The 21,823-nt window shown below is 37.2% G+C and overlaps 1 protein-coding gene across 1 annotated transcript in view; it reads left to right on the plus strand.

Moving 5' to 3' along the window:
* The first annotated feature begins 8,737 nt into the window (after nt 1-8,737).
* LOC104591937 (Gut esterase (DUF1350)) overlaps nt 8,738-21,823 on the plus strand; it is a 97,649-nt gene continuing 84,563 nt past the window's right edge. The window contains exon 1 of the mRNA XM_010251093.3: nt 8,738-9,456. Within this exon, the coding sequence (XP_010249395.1) occupies nt 9,197-9,456 (260 nt within the window). The 5' untranslated portion in view covers nt 8,738-9,196. The remainder of the gene's footprint in view (nt 9,457-21,823) is intronic.

Below are 21,823 nucleotides of genomic sequence, written 5' to 3' on the forward strand. Positions count from 1 at the left end.
TCTTTTCAAACTGACAAGTTTCTTATGTAAAAGTGTTTTTGTGATTTCATAAAAATACTTTCATAAAAGTGTTTTCGTAAAAGTGCTTTGTAAAAGTACTTTTATAAAAGTAAGTATTTTTATAAAAGTACTTTTATAAAAGTGCTTTTATTAAATGCTTTCATGTAAAAATGCTTTTATAAAAGTATTTTCGTAAAAGTACTTTCACAAAAGTGCTTTTACAAAAATGCTTCCATAAAAGCACTTTTGCAAAAGTTCTTTCGTAAAAGCACTTTTATAAAAGTGATTTTATTAAAGTGCTTTCATAAAAGTTCTTTCGTATAAAAGTGATTTTATTAAAGTGCTTTCATAAAAGTTCTTTCGTATAAAAGTACTTTTATAAAAGTGCTTTTATTAAAGTGCTTTCATGTAAAAGTATTTTTGCAAAAGTTCTTTCGTATAAAAGTACTTTTATAAAAGTGCTTTTATTAAAGTGCTTTCATGTAAACGTACTTTTGCAAAAGTTCTTTCGTAAAAGTACTTCCACGGTAGTCCGCTAGTAAACATCTATGGCAGCAGTTTTATAGGCAGAGTTTCTTCAAAGAATGAAAATGAGCAAAATGGGGCATGATTATTTTTCATGTTGCATGCTACCTCAATTTTTGTGTTGTGGGCTGATTTTTCATTCTAAAAAGAATGTGGCCCATGGCAAGAATTTTGTAACCAAACACTCTAATGTTATTCATTCTTGCTCATTCTAAAAAAATGAGGCCCAGAACAGTAAACCAAACATGGCCTAATTGCGAAAATGATGTATAAAAAATAATGTTGAGCAGCCATTAGAAAACTGAATTCACCAAATGAGCTATGCTATTCTATTTTCCATTTTGCCTAAAAAGAAAAATAGAATCCAATGGCTCAAACCAGTGCCTATTGGTTAATAGTCCAATAGTGCACCAACTAATGTATGGCAATAGGCTATTTTTTTTTCTTTTCTTTTTAAATTTGTAATGAACCACTTGTGGCATTCTCACAATTTGCATGACACTAGGCCATATCGAGGAATTTGTTAGAGACTATAGCATCTCAGTGAATCTTGTCAAATTTGAGAATAAACTAGCATTTTAGGCCATGTTTGGTTCAATTCTCATTCTTTATCATTCTTACCTAAGATGAAATTCTAAAATGGAAAAGAATGGGTAAAAATAGGCAGAATGAGAAAATATTGCTATGAACCAAACAATTTTTTTTCTAAAAATGAATTCTTCAGATTGACAAGTGTCCTATGTTGCTCATTTTCATTCTTCAAAAAAAAATGAGCAATTGGCATAGATGTTTTGTAAAAGTACTTTTGTAAAAGTGTTTTTATAAAAGTACTTTTGTAAAAGTGCTTTTATAAAAGTACTTTCATAAAAGTGCTTTCCTAAAAATGCTTTTTTAAAAGTACTTCCGTGAAAGTACTTTCATAAAAGTACTTTCGTAAAAGTGCTTTTATAAAAATACTTTTGTAAAAGTGCTTTAGTAAAGTACTTTTATAAAAGTGCTTTCGTAAAAATACTTTCATAAAAGTACTTTTGTAAAAGTACTTCTGTAAAAGTGCTTTCGTAAAAGTACTTCCATAAAAGTGCTTTCACAAAAATGCTTTTATGTAAAAATAGTTTTATAAAAGTGCTTTTGCAAAAGTAATTAACATCTATGCAATGGTTTTATAGGTAGAATTTCCTCAAAGAATGAAATGAGCAAGATGGGGCATGATTATTTTTCATGCTGCAGGCAAGTCAATTTTTGTGCTATGGGGCTAATTTTTCATTCTAAAAAGAATGTGGCCATTGGCAAGAATTTTGTAACCAAACACTCTAATGTTAATTCTTGCCCATTCGTGCCTAGAATGAACAAGAATTAAGAAAATGAGGCCCAGAACAGTGAATCAAACATGACCCTAGTGAATCTTGACTTATTTGAAAACATTTCAGCCTAAGTCAATCCTCTCATCCTTTATTTTATCATGAAGGACATCACATCTAGCACACCTTTATGCCAATTGTCTTGCTTGATACGTTTAACACCAATGGAATTATGGAGTAGTTAAATGCCTAGATGGCTACTCAAACTTAACCAAAACTCTTTTGGTGGAGACGTCCTGTCCAAGATCCCATGTTTCCTTAGGCTGTATTTGGTTGCAATGCAAATAAATTTATACTGATGCAAAACTATGACAGTGCAAATGATTTGAGTGTAAATTCTGACTCATTTTTGTTTCAAATTTTAGCTTATTTTGTTTGGTTGCAATACAAATGAAATAAATTAAGACATAAAATAAAATAAAGTAAAATCTAAAAGCAAAATTAAACCAGAATTTGCATTTTTTACATTTGCACTACCATGCATGTATGCATGTGTACTAGTGCAAATAAAATTGCATTGCAACCAACACAACCTTAGTTAAAGCCATCATCGAGTGCATGCAAAAGAAGCCCCAATGAAAGCCTAATTAACACCAATGGGATTTGTTTCTTTTTTTTTTTTTTTTTGTTCATTCCAATAGTTATTACATTCTTGATTAATTATCTATTTTATTTATACAAGACGACTAGCAACTGAGTTTGTTGATTTGAATCCACAAGTAAAGGGGAATCTGACAGAGTCTATAGGAAAAATGGGCAGCTGAAATCATGGATCTTAAGAAGGTCCATGTCTGGCTTGGAACCTTCAAACACTGCTGAAGAAGCTATAATGGCTTATGATGTGGAAGCACAGGGTGAATTTCTGTGAAAGTTCACCTCAAGCCAAGTTCACCTCAAAGCCAAGTCACGAAAAAGTACTTCCCAAGCCTAACAAATGTCTGGTATTATGTAAATATTTAACACATGTTTGGTATCATGTAAGTATTATATCGACAATGTGAGAACATTTTGTTTTGTTTTTTTTTTTTTTTCATTTTGGTGTGGATTATGCTCATCTTGTCCATTTCTACCTTTCAAATATAAATTTCAATTATACAATTTGGATAATGAAGTATTCAGTCTGCTTTACGCAAAATGTTTTAATATTTGACAATATATAGGTATTTCAATATTAGTTTTTATGTACAAATTTAACAGAATATTTTGACCAATCTAAATGTTAACTTGGAATTCCACCCATCTGTTCCACTTTTTTATCAAATATCTATAAATCTCCAAAAATTCCATTCAAGTGTTTAAGGACTAGACAAGTTTTTGTTGGTTGTTAGATGCCTTTAATTCTCTAAAATCCACCATGCATGGTGTTTAAGTGATAGTTGTTAACCATTCTAATTGGTAATTAGAAAGTACGATAAACTATCTGGTATGTGTAATGCCAGATATTCATTTGGTTTGTTGTCAACATTGGATGATGTGTATTTTAACACATATTCAAGAGTAAAAAAGAATTATGTGGTCTATTAGTTGCTAGATGCACTTGAGACTCTAACTTTCATTAGAGAACTTGAATAATAGATGTACTCTAATTGGTAATTTGACATTACCAAGAAACTATCCAGCCTATTTTGTGTGAGATGCTCACAAGTTTGTAAAGTGCCATTTAATGATCTGTTGGTTGTTAGATGTTAATTATAAACTCTAATTGATAATTTAGCATTACAAATAACCATCCAACCTATTTGTATTGGATGTTCATAAGTGTATAAAATACTATGGTCTATTTAATACTGGATGATTTGTACTCTAACACATATTCAATAGTCATAAGAAACCATATGGTATGTTGGTTTTTATATGCATTTAATGCTCTAAATACCATCACAGCATTTGAATATTAGATGTTAACCATTCTAATTGGTTATTTAAAATTACAATAAACCATTCAATCTGTTTGTATCGAATGCCCATAAATTTGTAAAGTACCATTTGATCTCTAAATACCATCAAAACACTTAAATAATGAATTTTAATTACTCTAAATGGTAATTTTAAGTTACAAGAAAGAATCCAGTCTATTTTATGTCGGATGCCTATCTGGTTTGTTTGATACCAAATGATGTGCATTCTAACATATATTCGAGAATCATAAAAAACAATATGATTTATTAGTTTTTAGATGTATTTAAGGCTCTAAGTACCATCAAGGTACTGGAATGTTAATCACTCTAATTGGTAATATAAAATTGTAAGATAGAAATTAACTATCTGCTCTATTTTGTACCAGATGTTGGTAAGTTTATAAAATACTATTCGATTTATTTAATATTAGATGGTGTATACACTAGCACATACTAAAAAATCATAAGAAATCATATGGTCTATTAGTTATTAAATGCACTTGAGGCTTTAAATACCATCAAAGCATTTGAATACAAGATATTAACCACTCTAATTGGTAATATGAAATTGCAAGAAACTATTCAGTCAATTTTGTAGTGGATGATAATAAGCTTGTAAAATACTGTCCGATTTATTTAATATCAAATGGTGGGTACTTTAACACATCATCCGGTATCAAACAAATTGCATGGTATTTCAAACTTATTGTCATCCAACGTAAAATAATTCGAATAATTTTGTACAATTTCAAATTGCTAGTTAGAGTGATGAACAACTAACACTCAAGTGCTTTAATGGTTTTTATATATTTAAAGGCATTTAACAATCAGCAAACCATATGGTGCTATATGATTTTCAAATAAGTGTTAAAATGTATGTCATTTGGTATTAAAGAAATTAAAAGACATTCTACAAACTTACAGATATATAGCATTAAACAGAAATGATTACTTATACTTCCAAATTACTAGCTAGACTAGTTAATATCTATCATTTAAGTGTACATCGTTCAGTATTAAACAGACCAAATGATTCTTATAATTCTAAAAATTAATGCCTAAAACTTCTATTCCCTTAAGGAGGACGCACCACTTATATCTTTTGACTACAACATTTCGCTCTCTCTCTCTCTCTCATTGAGGAAAAACACCCAATTTTCTTTAATATAAAACACTTTAAATACCCATTCAACATGCATTTCCACCATACATGCTTTATATGTTTAAAAAAATTAAGGAAATGACATCCCCTTCTTGGTGAAATGGAACAATAGTGAAACGCATTGGTGCAAATACACCTAACTCAATTATAAAAATCTTATATAGTTTCATGAATTTATTAAAACCTACCTTATAGTCTTTTGTTTTATAAAACACCCCATCCTATAATTTGCAACCAATTTACTTTTAGCCTTTTGTTCAACCTTTTCTTCTATTGTTGTTTGAAAATTGCTATATGACCACCTAAGTTGAATGGAAAATGTTTAAGGGCATAAGTTTATGATTGTTTATTCCAAAAACACCCGTAGCACTTCATAAAACTTTTGGCTATATTTGTATATGGTGTAAATCCAAATTTACACCGAAGATTATAATATGGATGGATTTATGAGAATGTAAAATGGAAACCGGATGTTGATCCCAGTTAACACTCTTCGTATTTGATAAATTGGTTGAGGCAAAACTCCAACCTTATTAAAACCCAACGCTTTCTAACAGAGAAGTTACAGTCCTTGTTCGCTGGCCAAGAGAAAACCAACTTAATCGGCATATGTAGACACAGTAGCAGACATAGTACGTAACAGCGCACAGAGAATAATGACTCTTCACCAGAGTGGAGTGGAATAGAGACTAGTCCACCGGATGGCGGTGGAGGAGACTACCTTCAAAAATGGAGTACCGTCTGTTTCACCTTTCACTCTCTAGCAACAACCACCCTTAAACACAAATATGCAACACCGGCGTACGAAGCCCTTCCACTATTCCCCTCATTTGACATCGCAAATACACTGTCAGTGCCACTGGGGATCAACATTGTCATTTGGGGTTACTTTCGGTTTTGACATCTTTCGAAATCAAATTTTACACTGATCTTCATGTTCTTTTACAGTCCAAACAGCCACAAACCTAACTGAAATATATATTACACTGATCCACTATTTACATCGCAAATAAAAGCGATCAATAGCTATCAAACAATGTTTGATTTCAACAAGATAAAGAAGAGAAAAACAATGGTGTCGAGGTTCTCCTGTTTGTACATATCTTCCTTTTTCCACTTTCTAACAGAAGTTATATTAAATAAATGGGTAAATTTCTTAAACTACCCCTACTGTTTATGAAATTGACAAACTGTACTCTTATTGTTTACATATTGTCTTAAGCTACCCTTAAGTTTTCAGATAATTGTATAAAACCTCCCTTGCTGTTAATTTTTCGTTACACTCTATTTGCATGTGACATCACGTGAGTGGTAATTATTCTAAAAATCCTAAAATACCCTTATTGTTCACCATCACTATTGGAAGTTGCAACGGTAGCAGTGATTTCCGTATCGTTAAGAACCAGCAGTTAGGGATGTTCATGAAAAACTGAAAAACTAAAAAACCGAACCAAACCGAGAAAATTGAACTATAAAATGTGGTTAGCTGAACCGATCGGTTCAGAATTTTTGAAAAACGGAAGGATTGGTTTGGTTTTCGGTTAACCTACAAAAAAAAATGACAATTAGCTGAACCGACCGATATATATTTATATGTATATTTTATATATATTTTTAATGTATGTCACATATTTTCTATGTATTATATATAAATATATATTCATTATAAGTTTATAATGATCTATTTATAAATATATTATATATTATATATTTTTAAAATATTTATAATATATTATCTATCATTTATTATTTATAATGTAATATTATACATATATTTATATAATATATATTATAAATATAAAAAACCAAAAAACCAAAGAACCGAATTGATCAAAAACCGAAACCGGTGGACCAGTTAACTGATGGTACTGATTCGGTTTCGGTTTGGCAAAATGAAAAAAACGGTACCACCAGTTTGGTTTACAAAAAAAGGGCCATGATTTGGTCAACCGAACTATGGACACCCCTATCAGTAGTGCCGGTGGAATCGCTAATAGCCTCAGAGACCCTTGCAATACAACTCACACACCCATTTCAAGATTCAAAAAGAATAAAGAAATTGGATCAAATGACTGAACAGATACTTTGCAAGAAATTAAAACTCTCACCTATGCGCCCAAGTAACGAACAAACATTCTACTAGTAGAGTAACCAATCAAGACCCCAACTGAAGAAGAAATCCATTTTGGATTACACGAGGAATTAAAGGTGCATGATAATTGATAATATGACACATCCGTAATTGGGTTAGGCTCTTATTTGGAGTCGGAATATAACAAGAGCAGAAAGCGGATGCTCTGCTTTTGTCTTTGAACAGAGAAAAGGTCTGAGTGAGAGAGAGTGAGAGCACGAGAAAAGAATGGTTTCAGTTAAAGAGTGAGAAAGAGATTTATTTTCAGATTGCCTAATTCAATAGCTCAAAAATAGGTGGAGTTCGCCCTTTGAAGCATGGTTTAGTTAAGCAACAGGAGGGTTGTTCAGCGAACGGGAAGCAAAGTCTGAGTCTCCATTCCAACATTGACGGCTTTGCAGCTATCTAGAAGAGAGTACGCGCGCTAGTCAGACTAGGCGCCTGACTGAAACGGCAAAGGCACCTTCCCTGCAAATCCCCTACCCCAATATCTGCATGCACCACCAAACATTTGCTACAGCTCGTTTTGAATTAAGTCACCTCCCTGTCCGTCTCGCCATCCCTCTGACATATATATAACAAGAAAAATTAGAGAAATAGAGCGATCTAAAGAGAGAGATGCAGCAAGATAGAGGTAGTGGTGGTGGAGGAGGAGGAGGAAGAATAGCAGTTGTAGGAGGAGGAAGAATGGACCAGATGAAGGGGTTGCAACAGCATGATTGGTGGGTGAAACCGCCACCACCACTGGTGGTTATGACTATAGGATTACCACCACCACTGCTCTGTTTTCTCCATCTAAGCAGAAAGCGGATGCTTTGTGACAAGGGAGGTTAAGACCCAACTCTTAACCAATTGGGTCTTCTTGAGGGGGAAGAAAAACGGTGCATAGCGCAAACCTTACAGAAACCATAGGGAGTAGAATAGGAGTCAAGAAAGTCCTCGACTTGCCATCCCGGCAACATCTTTATCAAGTACTCCGATATGCTACTGGCCGATCCGCCTCCGCTTGTCGGATGATCAACAAACTTGTGAGTCGTAATAGTAGCAGTAGTTGTCGGTGGCGGTGGCGGTGGCGGTGGCGGTGGCGATGGTGATGGTGATGGTTTTTCAATTACTGGCAACGTAGGATGAATAACTGCTCTAGAAAAAAAATGGAAATCAGGGGTTTTCCATCAGTTGTTTTATTTTGATAATTTGATAAATAGTGTAGGTCTAATTCGATATTTCATTTTTTTATTAATATTTATCGACGTGTCAATTGTGAACATTAGAGGTAATTTAAGAGATTTTCCTAAATAAATCGTTGCAAACTATAAACTATAAATGGGTGTTTTAGTAAAATACAAACTGCAAAATATATAGGGTATTTAGTTAGTAATGGCAACGGGGCGGGGCAGGTCCCACGAAAATCCCCATCCCCGTCTCCGTCCCCATCCTCGCTAACGAGGACAAGGTTATCCCCATCCCTACAGAGATCCCCATTCCCCATAATTTTTTATAATATTAATAATTTTGTTTTTGTTTTTTATTTTATTTAAAAAATAAAGATAAAATAATTAAAATTTACAATCTATTAAGAAAATTTAAATATATTCAATCATATTTTTAAAATATTAATATATAGACATATGTGTATATATATATAATATATACATAAATATATACATATATTAGTGGGAATCCCACGGACGGGGATCGGGGTTTCCATGAGGCGGGGAGTGCTTGCCCTGTCCCCGAGGATGAAAATTTCCCATCCCCGTACCCATGGAGGAAAGGGCAAATCCCAAGTTTGACGTACCTTTACCTCGAATTGGGTCTGAGTTGATCTTAACCCGACCTAAACTCGACCCAAGTTTGACGTACCTCATCAATAATTCTCTGCTTGGTTTCATGATCCGGATCCATCTGGTGACGGTTTAGCAACGAAAAAGCAAACTTCTAGATCAATAGACCAATCGAGACTCGAGAGAGACTGTACCGTAAGAAAGAGCGAAGGAAGCAGTGAACACTGCCTTTTATATCATTTTATTCCATAATAAATAGAGAGGGTGGATTCTAACGAACAAAAAGGTCTTACAGTTGCAGTGTTCTAAGTTCTAACTGCTGTGCTTTGGAGGCAGCTATGGCTAATTGGTTTTCGGCTCCACGTCCGTCCGTTGCTTCTTCCCCCTACCCGTCCAAGCTACCACATATTCCATGCGTAAGAATATCGCGATGCGATCAAAGCCATGACTTTCACCGCCTTCCTTTTTCGCTCAGAATCCGTCTCCATCGCCGGTCCAGTTGTAGCAGCGTTGCTAATAGAACTTTCCATTACACTGATGATACCAGCAAGAAACCTCGCGAAACAAGCGGAGTTCAGCTCTACAGTGAGATTGAGAGGTATATGTCAATACCTTCTACCATCATTTCTTTTACTTTTATTAGAAGATCATACATAATCTACATATGTACTAATGAACAATTTTCTTTCTCATGAATTTTTGTAATGGCTATACATGAAATCTTAGAGAATTTCGTGCTTTATAGTTCTTGAGTCCACGTTTCTGAATTGTAGAATGAATTCATAGAGGATGCTTCTTGGACCCAGCTGAACTCAACTAGCCCTTCTGCTCTATCAAGGGTTATCTTTTTTCGCTAAATATCAAAGGCCATATCTTGGTTTGCATGGACCTGTTCTACTATTTTCTGCTGGTTTATTTTGATAGCGTTTCAATGAATTTGCAGATTCAAATGCAAGAGAGGTCGTAAATGAAGCAGTGTTATAAAAATTGTTATCTTATCGTAAATCAGAGAGAAATCTGAATCAAATACCATCGTGAATTGTATCATAAGGTTATTTTTGTTTGTTTACAAATTTGTCAAAAATTAAGAACAGATATACTAAAACTTTTAATGTATAGAAAAGTGATTTTACCCAATTTTTAATCCATATCTACCAAATGTGTACCAAAATTAATAGAGTTTAACACTTATACACTATAGGCCTAAGATTATAGTCAAATTTGACTTGAAAGTCAGATATGTTGTGTGATGCAGATCTAGAGTCTATATCTCATTTTCTCGTTTACTGTAGCTTCGCTGTGCCTATTTGGTGGCACTTCATCAGGCTGTTTGGCTGGCGATGGGTCACTCCTGACATGGTGGGGCTTATCCAAACATGACAACAAGTGGTTTTAACAATAGAGGAAAAATTCTATGAAATCTTGTTCCTTTTGTTTATCTGTTGGCACTTATGGATGGAAAGAAACACTAGGATTTTTTTAGTCTAAATGATGAGAAGCTCAAGCACTCATAGGTGGCATCAAAAGGAATTTGTTGTATGGGTATCAATTTTAGAGATTTCAAGGATTTATCCTTGAGACAATGTATGATGTGTAGGGGAAGTGGAATTATGGGCTAGGGTCTGTTTTTTCCCTGCCATTTTATTTGGGCAGTTGGCCCTTTATTTGCAGCAAAAGTTTTCCTTATAAAAAAAAGTTTTGGGACATTGTTACCTGGGTTGTAAGGAAACAATCCTCTATTATCACCCTGAAATCCATCTAAGTAGCCAAATTTTGTCACAGGAAATTGCAAACAAGCCATCATTTCAGAAGGCTATGGGAGAGCACCATCATTGGTGGTGATGACGGAAAAAAACATCATGGGAAAATAGCATTATTGTTACAATAAAGAAGAATAAACTAGAGTGGAGTCTGGTGGCTACATTGGTAAAGAAAAAAATTGGATATCATGGAAGAAGTAAGGATTAGGCCATTTGACAATTGTAAGGCACCGTTTGCGGTGTCAAAACCAATTTCTATGTTGAAGCATTGGCATTCAGTCAGTGATGGTTTCTATCCTGATTATGCCTAGCAGCAAATATGAAGGTCTAGAATCTTCCAACAGCCATTGCTGTAGGTATCTTGGGTTTTCCTTTCAATCTTTCGACGGCAATCATCTTCAAACAAATAGTGATTTGTCTGGTGGTTTTGTTGGGGCGGATGAGACCTCTCTCAATCTTATCAACCTTCATATGTCCCGCATTAAAGTGGTAGGCTGTATGCTAGAATTCATCCTATGAATGATGGTCTGAAGTTCAAAGTATGGTAGACAAATTGTTAGCACTCCATTTGCTGAAGGTTGAAGACAATGACATGGTATCTATCGCCTTAGGAAGTTCAAAAAACATCCATGGTAGTGATAACATTAACTTGATTAATTTTGACTGGCCATCTAGAAAATGTTTTCTGAACAAGCATGCTCAATCCTCACTGCCTATCTTAGATCTAAGGGTCCATAAAAATAACATTGGGACAGGGGTAGTCAGGAAGCCTGTTAACCTGACACATGGATGATTGAGAAGGGAAGTCCATTAGATGGTAATTTCTGGAACATTGGATCTATGGTCCATGCCAAATAATGCAGAGGGAAAATTGACCAAAACTCACTATTTGGTTAGGCAGGTTGAACCAGAGATTAATACAAGAACCAGTTTGAGAAGATCATAGGGGTTTGTCCAAGATAACAAGTCACATGACTCACTTAAAAGTCATGTGGCTGGACCTAGATGTCGAAAGAAAATATGTGAAATGACAAGGTATGGATAAATAGCTAGGATAAATGAGATGAGGAAAAGTTTAGTGACTCTTCTGATGAATTAGACATTGAGGGGTGTAAGGAAAAAATATCAGGTCATAAGGAGGTGATGCCAATAACTGTATTGTTTACTTAAGATATTTTGATAGAGCTTACATTTGCTCTGGTGGGGAAGTCTGACAGAAAACTGAGGAACTTTGGTAGGGTGTTCTCTCATTCGGCTAAACAAGGGTAAGGAAAAATCTTGAATTCAGAAGTACAAGGACAGGGTGCATTGAGAATGAGATTAGACACAACTAAGTGTCTTGTGTAGGACCCACTGAAGGCAGGATTACAGAAAAGGCTCATCTGATAACAAATGAAACTTTGGTTGATCCTCTCATGTTAACATTGCCAAATTTGAGCCCTGAGGCTGAGGATGTTTGGGCTTCAGTGGTTAATAGGCGATATACCATTGGATATTACATGTTTTTTGGCGGTGACCTTGTCAAATGGAGAAGTAAAAAGCTGATTGTTGTGGCAAGGTCAAGTACAGATGTGGAATATAGAGCAATGGCCCATGATGTAGCTAAAATTTTCTGACTAAGAAACTTGTTAGAAGAGTTGTTTCCTTTTTCCAGCACTATGATAATAAGGCAGCTATTAACATTTGCTTTAATCCCATTTAGCATGACAGGACAAAGCAATTGGCACTTTTGTTAGCTCTCAAGAGCAATTGGCACTTTTGCAGACATATTCATTAAGAATGTAAGCAGCTTGTGGCATGCAGAACCTTGTAGTAAGTTGGGTATGCATGATATATATACTCCATTACAGGAGATTTGTCTCTCATTTGTTAGCTCTCAAAAGCATTTGGCAGAGATATTCACTAAGAATGTAAACAGCTTGTGGCATCTGGAACTTTGTAGCAAGTTGGGTATGCATGATATATATACCCCATTAGAGGGGGAGTGTTGTAATACTTAATGTACTGGACACAGGAGCATTTATGTCCTTGTACTTGGTTTCTACACTCTTAAATAAGAAACTGGGCACTGCCACTCTCATTACATTCCTTCAAATTTTTGTTTTTTCTACTTGTCTTTATTTATTTATTTACTCTTTTATAGATAACAGAATGTCTTTCATTCAATTCAAATAACCCCTGTTGACCAGAAAAGAGCTATGGGATATTGTCTTCTTGTCTTCCTTATTCCTCTAACTGAGCTATTGCAGAAAACACTCCTTGATCACACCTAATATATTTGCCTTTGAGTCTTATCTCCACTGAACGAAACCAAAAGGAATTTTGTAGGTACCTTGTAATAACCTACCTCCACTCATCTGTACCTTTGGTTTTACCAAAATGCTCTCCTATAAAATCTTTCCAACCTTGTAGAGAGACCGGCCCGAATGGGCCCTAGTATCTATTCTTGTAGTGTGTTATTTATCTATTTGTTTGTTAATGGGCCTATCTTTATGGGCCTGTTATTTCTTTTTGTAAGTTATTTTATGTGTCTGCCTAGCTGGCCGCCCACTTAAGGGCATGCTTGTAATTATCCTAATAAATGAAGTTTAACAAAAGGATTAGAGAGGGGAGAGAGAGGAGATAATCAAACTCTTCTTCTTCTTCCTGTTCTTTTCCCCATCTTCTTCCTTTGTGCTGCTGTCCTCTACTTTTCTTCTTCTTTTCTTTCTAATTTTAACCAAGTTTATATCAGTTTTAGAGGACTGATTCACATCTTGGTATCAGAGCAGGTTTCTTTCTTCCTTATTTCTCTTTTTCTCTTTTCCCATACACCCTTTGATTAAGAGAGTGTATGGAGAGATACGTTCTCTATAGTTCAAAGGATCTTTTGCCTAGTTGGTAAAGGGTTTGGAGAGTTGAAATCTGGCCGAAAACTGCCAAGAAGTGACGCTGTATTTTTTTTTTCTGCCCAAAACCCTAGCCGATTAGAGAGTTTAGAAGTTACAGGTAAAGGAGAAGTTTTGGGTGTGGCGCTCAGTGCTTGGGAGGTGTCTTTTGACTTCTAAAAGAGGGTGGTTCAGTTCTGGAAGAGATTGGGAAGCTTTGGTAGGAGCAGTTGTATCTTCTCTCTTTCTCCCCAACAGCCGAGCACAATGAAACCCTAGTTTTCAAGCATCTGGGTACTGTTTTGACTTCAAGTAAGTTTATAAAGACCAAATTTCTGGTTTTTTGATTTCTGTTTGATTAATGGAGCAATACGGAAGTGAGTTCAAGCAGTCTATAGTTAGATGAAACCAATTACCTTGCTTGGGCACAGTCTATACGGATTTATGTCTGTAGTAGAGGAAAATTAGGGTATCTCATAGGCAGTAAGGTGAAACCCGAAGAGACAGACCCTGAATTTGAGAAATGGATGCAGGAGAACGATACGGTCATAGGATGGTTGGTCAACTCTATGCAGCCCTATATAAGTCAACACTATCTTTGGATGTCTTCAGCCAAGGAGATCTGGGATAGTGTTATGGAAACCTATTCATAGAAGTCGAATGTGGCAAGAGCCTACAAGCTGAAAAGTGATGTGAAAAACCTGAGATAGGGGGAGAAGAGTGTGGCAATCTACTATTCTATGTTGAAATCCCTATGGTAGGAAATTGATGTTATGGAGACTGTTGTATGGGAGAGTACGAAGGATGCAGAAACTTTTAGGAAGTTGGTGGAATGAAACAGGGTCTTTGAGTTTCTTACAGGACTCAACCCTGAGTTTGACATTATTAGGCAGAATATTCTGGCCAAGGATGAGGTAACTCTTGCCTAGGCATATGCTATGGTAAGTAGTGAAGAGAGTAGGCGGCAGGTTCAATTACAGAGTCCACCTACAGAACACTTTGCACATGTTGGAATAAAGCCGAAGGGTCCAACTGAGAAGAAAGAGTTGGTATGTGAATACTACAAGAAACTGAGGCATACTAAGGACACTTGTTGGAAGCTCCATTTAGATCTTCTACCTGACAGGTTTTAGAATAACAATAGTTTTAAGAAGACCGGTCAGACAGGAAAGCCTAAGAGAGTTAATATTGCCACAGTACCCGAAGGAGGGAGTAAGGAGAGTGAAGAAAAGTCAACCATGGAACAGTTGGCAGCAATGAAGGCAGATTTAGAAAAGTATGGAAGGTTGTTAAATCACTTGGAAGCCACTGTCTCTACATCTCACTCTTCAGGCAACACATCATCATCATCCGCATTTGCTCACTCAGGTATTAGTGCTTCTACAAACCATGCTTCAGTTTCAGGTAATCATAAAATCCCTTGGGTCATTGATTTTGAAAAGTATGGAAGGTTGTTAAATCACTTGGAAGCCACTGTCTCTACATCTCACTCTTTAGGCAACACATCATCATCATCCGCATTTGCTCACTCAGGTATTAGTGCTTCTACAAACCATGCTTCAGTTTCAGGTAATCATAAAATCCCTTGGGTCATCGATTTTGGTGCATTAAACCATATGACCAGCTTGTCTAATCTTTTTTGTTCATACCACCTTCTCTCTGGTAAAGAGAAAATATCTCTTGCTGATGGGTCTCTTCCTTCCATTTCTGGCAAGGGGATATCAAGACCTCTGACACCCTTATTTTATCCTCTATTCTTCATGTCCCCAAATTTAATACAAATCTTTTATATGTTAGCAACTTAACTAAATCCATGAATTGTAGCATAACCTTCTTTCCCACTCATTGTATTTTTCAGGACCTGCAATCTCAAAGGATGATTGGGAGTGGCCATGAGGCGAATGGAATATACTTACTGGACACACTTGATAGGATTCTTGGACCGCCTCATGGAGTAGCCTTGGAGTCAGTTTTGTTAGAGTCTGTTGACAGAGCCATGTTATGCCATTTTCGGTTTGGTCATTTGTCTTTTTCTTCTTTGAGTCATTTGTTTCCAAATATGTTTAAGGGAGTGTCTTTATCAAGTCTTCATTGTGAGTCGTGTGCATGGTTCAAAGTATCGATACGATACGCCCGATACGGGGTGTATCGTATCGTATCTTTTAAAAAAGATACAGTCCGAAATGCCTGTTTCCAGGTGTTTCGGACCCCCAATTTTTTTAATAATAAAAAATATCTTATAAGCTTCCCAAAAAACTAAACTTTGAAAAAAAACTAAAAAAAAGTATGTATCGGCCATTTCTAAGTACCGATACGATACGACCGAAACTCGTATCGTATCGATACTTTGAACCTTGGTCGTGTGAACTGGCAAAGCATTGTAGACAATCTTATTCAATAAGCAATAAAAGATCCATTTCTCCTTTTTATATTGTTCACTCTGATGTGTGGGGGCCATATCATTTGCCTACTATGGGGGGTTACAAGTACTTCATCCTTTTTAATTGATGATTATTCTCATTACACTTGGATTTATCTCATGAAATCCCGGGATGAAGTACCAACTATTGTGCAAAAATTTTATGAACTTATCCTTACCCAGTTTAACACCCGAATCAAAATATTCTGTTCTGGTAATGCTAAGGAGTACTTTGAGAAAACCCTCTCATCCTATCTTGAAGATTTTGGCGTTATTCATCAAAGTTCTTGTTCCTACACTCCACAGTAGAATGGAATGGCGGAAAGGAAGAACCAGCATGTGGTTGAGCTTGCCAGATCCCTCTTTTTTGCATCCCATGTTCTTATTAAATTTTGATGAAATGTTGTCCTTACCGTTACCTTTTTGATTAATCGTATTCCTTCTCGGGTTCTTGGCTTCAAAACCCCCTTTAGCCTTCTCTTTCCGGATGAAGATCTCTTCTCTCTTCCTCTCCGTGTTTTTGGATGCACCTGCTATGTACATGTTCACAACCATCAAAGGCACAAATTTAAACCTAAGGCTCGTAAATGTGTTTTTCTAGGATATGCCTCCACACAGAAGGGATATTTCTATTTTGATCCAGATAGTGGCACCCGCTTTGTATCTCGGGATGTCACATTTCCTGAACCTACTCCTTTCTTTAGTATTCCTTCTGAGGGGGAGCAATCTGAGGAACCCTTTGCTATGTCTCCAGCAGTTCCTCTTCTTGTTTCTTTTGAGTCATCTGAAAAGGTGTCCACCTCTCCCACTGGGCCTACCTCCAATATTCCTACTTCTACTCCTCCTCCTCCACCTCATCCTCCTATAATTCCCCCACATCCTGTTCTCCAAAGGTGGTACCAAAGACACAAATTCAGACATGGGCAGGTTGTTTCCACTCCTGCAGAAGACCTCTTTCTCCTCCCATCATTACTGAGGTAACTTATCAGCCTTCCTCTGACCCATCTACTTCTTTCCCAGACCTTGATCTTCCTATTGCTCTTCGCAAGGGCAAGCAGAAGTGTGCAACCCATTGTATCTTTAAACACCTGTCCTATAGCCTTCTATCCCCTACCTACTACTATTTTCTTACTTCTATTTCTTCCCATGTGATACCTAGCTCTGTACCAAAAGCCCTATCTAAACCTGAATTGAGGGATGCTATGATGGCTGAACTGGATGCTTTGCATAAGAACCATACCTAGGATATTGTGGATTTGCTAGAAGGGAAGGAACCAGTGGGTTGTAAATGGGTATTTGCCATTAAATATCATTCTGATGGCTCTATTGAGAGGTTTAAGGTCAGGCTGGTTGCTAAAGGCTACACTCAAATGTATGGTATTGACTATCTTGAGACCTTTGCTCCTGTGGCCAAGATGACCTCAATCCGGGTTTTGTTGTCTCTAACTGCTACTTTTGATTGGCCTCTCCACCAGTTTGATGTTAAAAATGCCTTCTTGAATGGAGATCTACATGAAGAGGTTTATATGTTATTGCCTCCGGGAGTGTATGGAAAGGAAATGCAAGGGAAGGTGTGTAAACTGCAAAAATCCATTTATGGTCTCAAATAGTCTCCTCAGGCCTGGTTTGAGAGATTTAGGGCTTCTCTTGTCTCATTTGGTTACACACAAACTCAATCTGACCATACCTTGTTCTTGAAAAGAAGTGACTCTCTGATGACCTTTCTGATAGTTTATGTTGATGATATTGTGGTCACGGGTAATGACACCCAGGAGGTCAGTAAACTCAAAAAGTTTCTTAACTCTGAATTTGAAATCAAGAATTTAGATCTCAGGCATTTCTTGGGAATTGAAGTTGCTAGATCTAAGGATGGTATCTTCATTTCTCAGTGCAAGTATGTCCTTGACCTCCTTGTAGAGACTGGTAAACTTGGTGCTAAATCGGCCTCCACTCCTATTGATCCCAATCATAAGCTTTTTGTTACAAATGGTGAACTTTTATCTAATAGGGAAGTGTTTCAGAGACTACTTGGGAAGTTGTTATATCTCTGCATGACTCGGCCGAATATTTCCTATGCAGTGAGTGTTATTAGTCAGTTTATGCATTCTCCCAAAGATACACATTTAGCTGCAGTAGAAAGAGTTTTGTGTTACTTGAAAGGTACTCCAGGGAAAGGCATTCTATTTGCCAAACATGGACACATGAAGCTGGAAGCATACACCGATGTTGATTGGGCAGGATGTATTGATGATAGGAGATCCACCTCGAGTTATTTTTCTTTGGTGGTAGGGAACATTGTTTCATGGAGGAGTAAGAAATGGTCTATAGTTGCTAGATCCTCTACTGAAGCAGAGTACAGGGCAATGGAACATGGTGTGTCAGAATTACTGTGGCTGCAATCACATTTAGAAGAATTGGGGGGGTTGACTATGAGAAGCCAATGATGTTCTACTGTGACAACCAGGCAGGTATCAATATTGCACATAATCCTTTTCAACATGACAGAACTAAGCACATTGAGGTTGATAGACATTTTATACGGGAAAGAGTTTCCTCAGGAGAAGTTTGCTTGCCATTTATTGCCTCAGAAGAACAGTTGGCTGATGTTTTGACCAAGGGAGTTCCAAGAGAGAAGCTGACACACTATATAAGCAAGCTGGGCATGATTGACATCTATGCTTAGCTTGAGGGGGAGTGTAGAGAGACTGGGCCAAATTGGCCCTAGTATCTATTTTTGTAGTGTGTTATTTATTTATTTGTTTGTTAATGGGCCTATCTTTATGGGCCTGTTATTTCTTTTTGTAAGTTTACTTTATGTTTCTGCCTAACTAGCCACCCACTTAAGGGCATACTTGTAATTAGCCTAATGAATGAAGTTTAACAAAAGGATTATAGAGGGGAGAGAGGAGATAATCGAATTCTTCTTCTTCTTCCTCTTCTTTTCTCCATCTTCTTCCTTTGTGCTGTTGTCCTCTACTTTTCTTCTTCTTTTCTCTCTAATTTTAACCAAGTTTATATCAGTTTTAGAGGAATGATTCACATCTAACCTAAGTAATGAAGGGATGGGATATCCATCACATGGACGCCTGAATCTTGCGGAAGGGATGGGGCGAATTTCAAAAATTTCTCCCATCTTTGCAGGGAATCGAATTCCCTATTTCAGAAAACATATTTTCAAGGATCAATCTTGAATCAAGAACCAAATCAGATCTGAACCAAAAGTAGTAGAAGGGAGGATATACCTGATACAGAGAATCAATATCTCCCAATGGAGGTGTTCACGCCCAAGGAAGAATCCAAAATCTGCTCCCACTGAAGATGGCGCAGTGTAGGATGGAGCAGAATCAGCAACGTTCTTCCAAAAGAACTTGACCCTTCGCAAGAATCAACTAGATGGCTTATGGGTACAGCTCCAAGCAATTTTTTCCCCAAAAGATTGAGATCAAGATCAAATCTTGATTTCTCCCTGTAACTGGAGATCGAACTGAAAGGAATGGCAATGACAGGAAGGAGGCGGCAGAAGAGAATTCGCAGTATGCAGGAAATCTCTCTTTCTCTCTTTCTTTTTCCTGAAGAGAAAATATGTTGTGAATCATATATCTGTTGTGTATTCAAAGGCTGCCGCCCCCTTCTTGTTTTATAATCTTAAAGGGATCAGCTCCTAATCAGATTAGGAGTTGCTAATCCAAATCATATTTGGGTTAGAAGTCCCTTTAAGTGATAAGGGATAATCCTTATCTTATCTGCAGATCAGATCAGCCATCTCCTAATCTAATTAGGAGGTTTCCAGATCTAAATCTCATTTAGATCTTGGACTCTCTAAGTGGATAGGGTCTAGGCCCAATCCTATCAGCTGATCCATCTCAGAATTCGGCCCCTTTAATTGACTGATCAAATCAGCCCAGTTCGAAATGGGCTTAAGGCCCATTAAGGTTATGTACTCAATTAGCCTTCCAAACTGCTGCCCAGTTGGGCTTCCTTGTATGGCGTGGGACCCAAACATTGATCTACACATCAGCCACATGGGTTCAGCCCAGTCTTTGATATAAGGCTTGGCCGAATACACTGTTATGGACAGTGCACCCCCTGAAAACCCATCAAATGGGCTCTATGGGCCCAACACTTGCCCTAAGTGGTCCTTGGGCCAAGCCACCTTGTAACACCCAGGGACTGTGGGCAGATGCAAGATTAGCCCATCAGGTATTATCCTCAACGGTCTTACACTTAACCTCTCAGCCCATAATGATCATACACTGCCCGACAAGAGAGGACCTCTCCCTCGGCTGCAAGGAACAGTGTTGCACTCTCTACCTGTATGGATCCCGGGAATTAAAACCTTTTGCAAACATTTTAGAAACCATAATATATATACTTTTATATCTCATATAAAATATACTTTGCAAAAACAAATCTCAACGGTTGAAATCGGCTGCCGGCAGTCTTGGTTTCCATTAGAGAGAGTGCATCCCCGATCATTACCTTTGTCCGACAAAGGGGCTGATCCTGTCACTATGATCACCCACTCAGATGAATTCTCGGACTGTCCCAACATACCCAGGTTTTGACCCTCGCTAAGGATCTCACTGATTGGTACGTCAAAGACAGCCCAATCCGACATCTAGTGTAGTATCATAATCGAGTCTAGGGGTTAGGTGTAACTTTCCAGTTTTGCCCATCTATCTCCAAGGTCCAAGGCAATACTGGAAATCTGGTCCGGTTCAAAGGTTCTATTAATCCTACACTGTATGTGCCTAGGGTCTCACCCTGGCAGCTGAGACAGGCCACCCCAACCGACTTGGTGGCACTACAGTGTCAGCCTTGTCAGGATAGGTCTCCCTAGACCGATCCACTGGCTGTGAACATTCTAAACTAACACGAGTCTCATTAAGTGTCCAGTTTAAGGGTATTACACAGAAACATACCAAGGGTACATGAATCAAATATGCACTTTTATTCATTTACAATAAACTCATAAAGTACATCATTCTTGATTGAAGCTAAGGGCATACAAAACTGTCTAACAAGTAATTTACCAAAACCGGGTTTAGCTGAATTCATTGGCCACTTTAGTTCACAAGAACCTGCTCAAAAGCCTGAACATGTTTCTCTACCTCTCTCTCCTTTCAAATATCCCCTCCACCCTTCTATTTTATTTCTATAAAACCCACTTATTCACATAACGCTCTACTATTCATCTTCCCATTTGTAGAGAACACTAATGTGGGCCCCACGGTGTTCGTATGACAGCACATGTAATCTTTGTTAGTTATGTCAGTGTTAGTTGGTAGTTATTTTAGGCAGCTTGTTATTTCAGTTTATTATTGTTTTATTTGCCATGTAAGCATTAAGGGCAATTCTGCCCATTCCTACAATTAGTGAACATAACATATAAATATTGAGAGAGTGGCGGCGGCAGATTCATTCGATCTGTCCCTCCTTTTCAAAACCTTTGTGTACTTCTGCTTTCTTCTTCTTCTTCTCCCTCTTTCCTTCTACTTTTCTCAATCTGAAATCCTTTGGAATCCAAGACTGACTGTAGACTTGATCGACTACTTGGTACCAGAGCCTATCTAGGGTTTCTCATGTGTGTCTAGTCCAGCCGACCACATGAGAACTGTCTAGGGCTGGAAGCTTACAAAGGATTGTTCGTTGGCTGATTCTTGGAGGTTACCAGAAAGGTTTAGCAGCTGTCCGAAGGCTTGTAGAGGCTTGGAGAGTGTTTTGGTAATCAGGAAGAATCAGAGAAGGTTAGGGTTCAGGCCACGATTGAAGGTAGCGATCAGAGTTTTCTGGGTAAGTTTTTATTTTTCCCTTGAGATTGCTGCCAGTCAAGATAGGTTGGACCTATCTGGGAGGAGCGGCCGAACTCTCCCTTATTTTCTCAGAGGCAATCAGTTTTTTTTAGGGTTTGTCATTAAC

Source organism: Nelumbo nucifera, chromosome 4, assembly GCF_055504915.1.
Source record: "Nelumbo nucifera cultivar China Antique chromosome 4, China Antique-T2T, whole genome shotgun sequence".
In the NCBI taxonomy this organism is placed as follows: domain Eukaryota; kingdom Viridiplantae; phylum Streptophyta; class Magnoliopsida; order Proteales; family Nelumbonaceae; genus Nelumbo; species Nelumbo nucifera.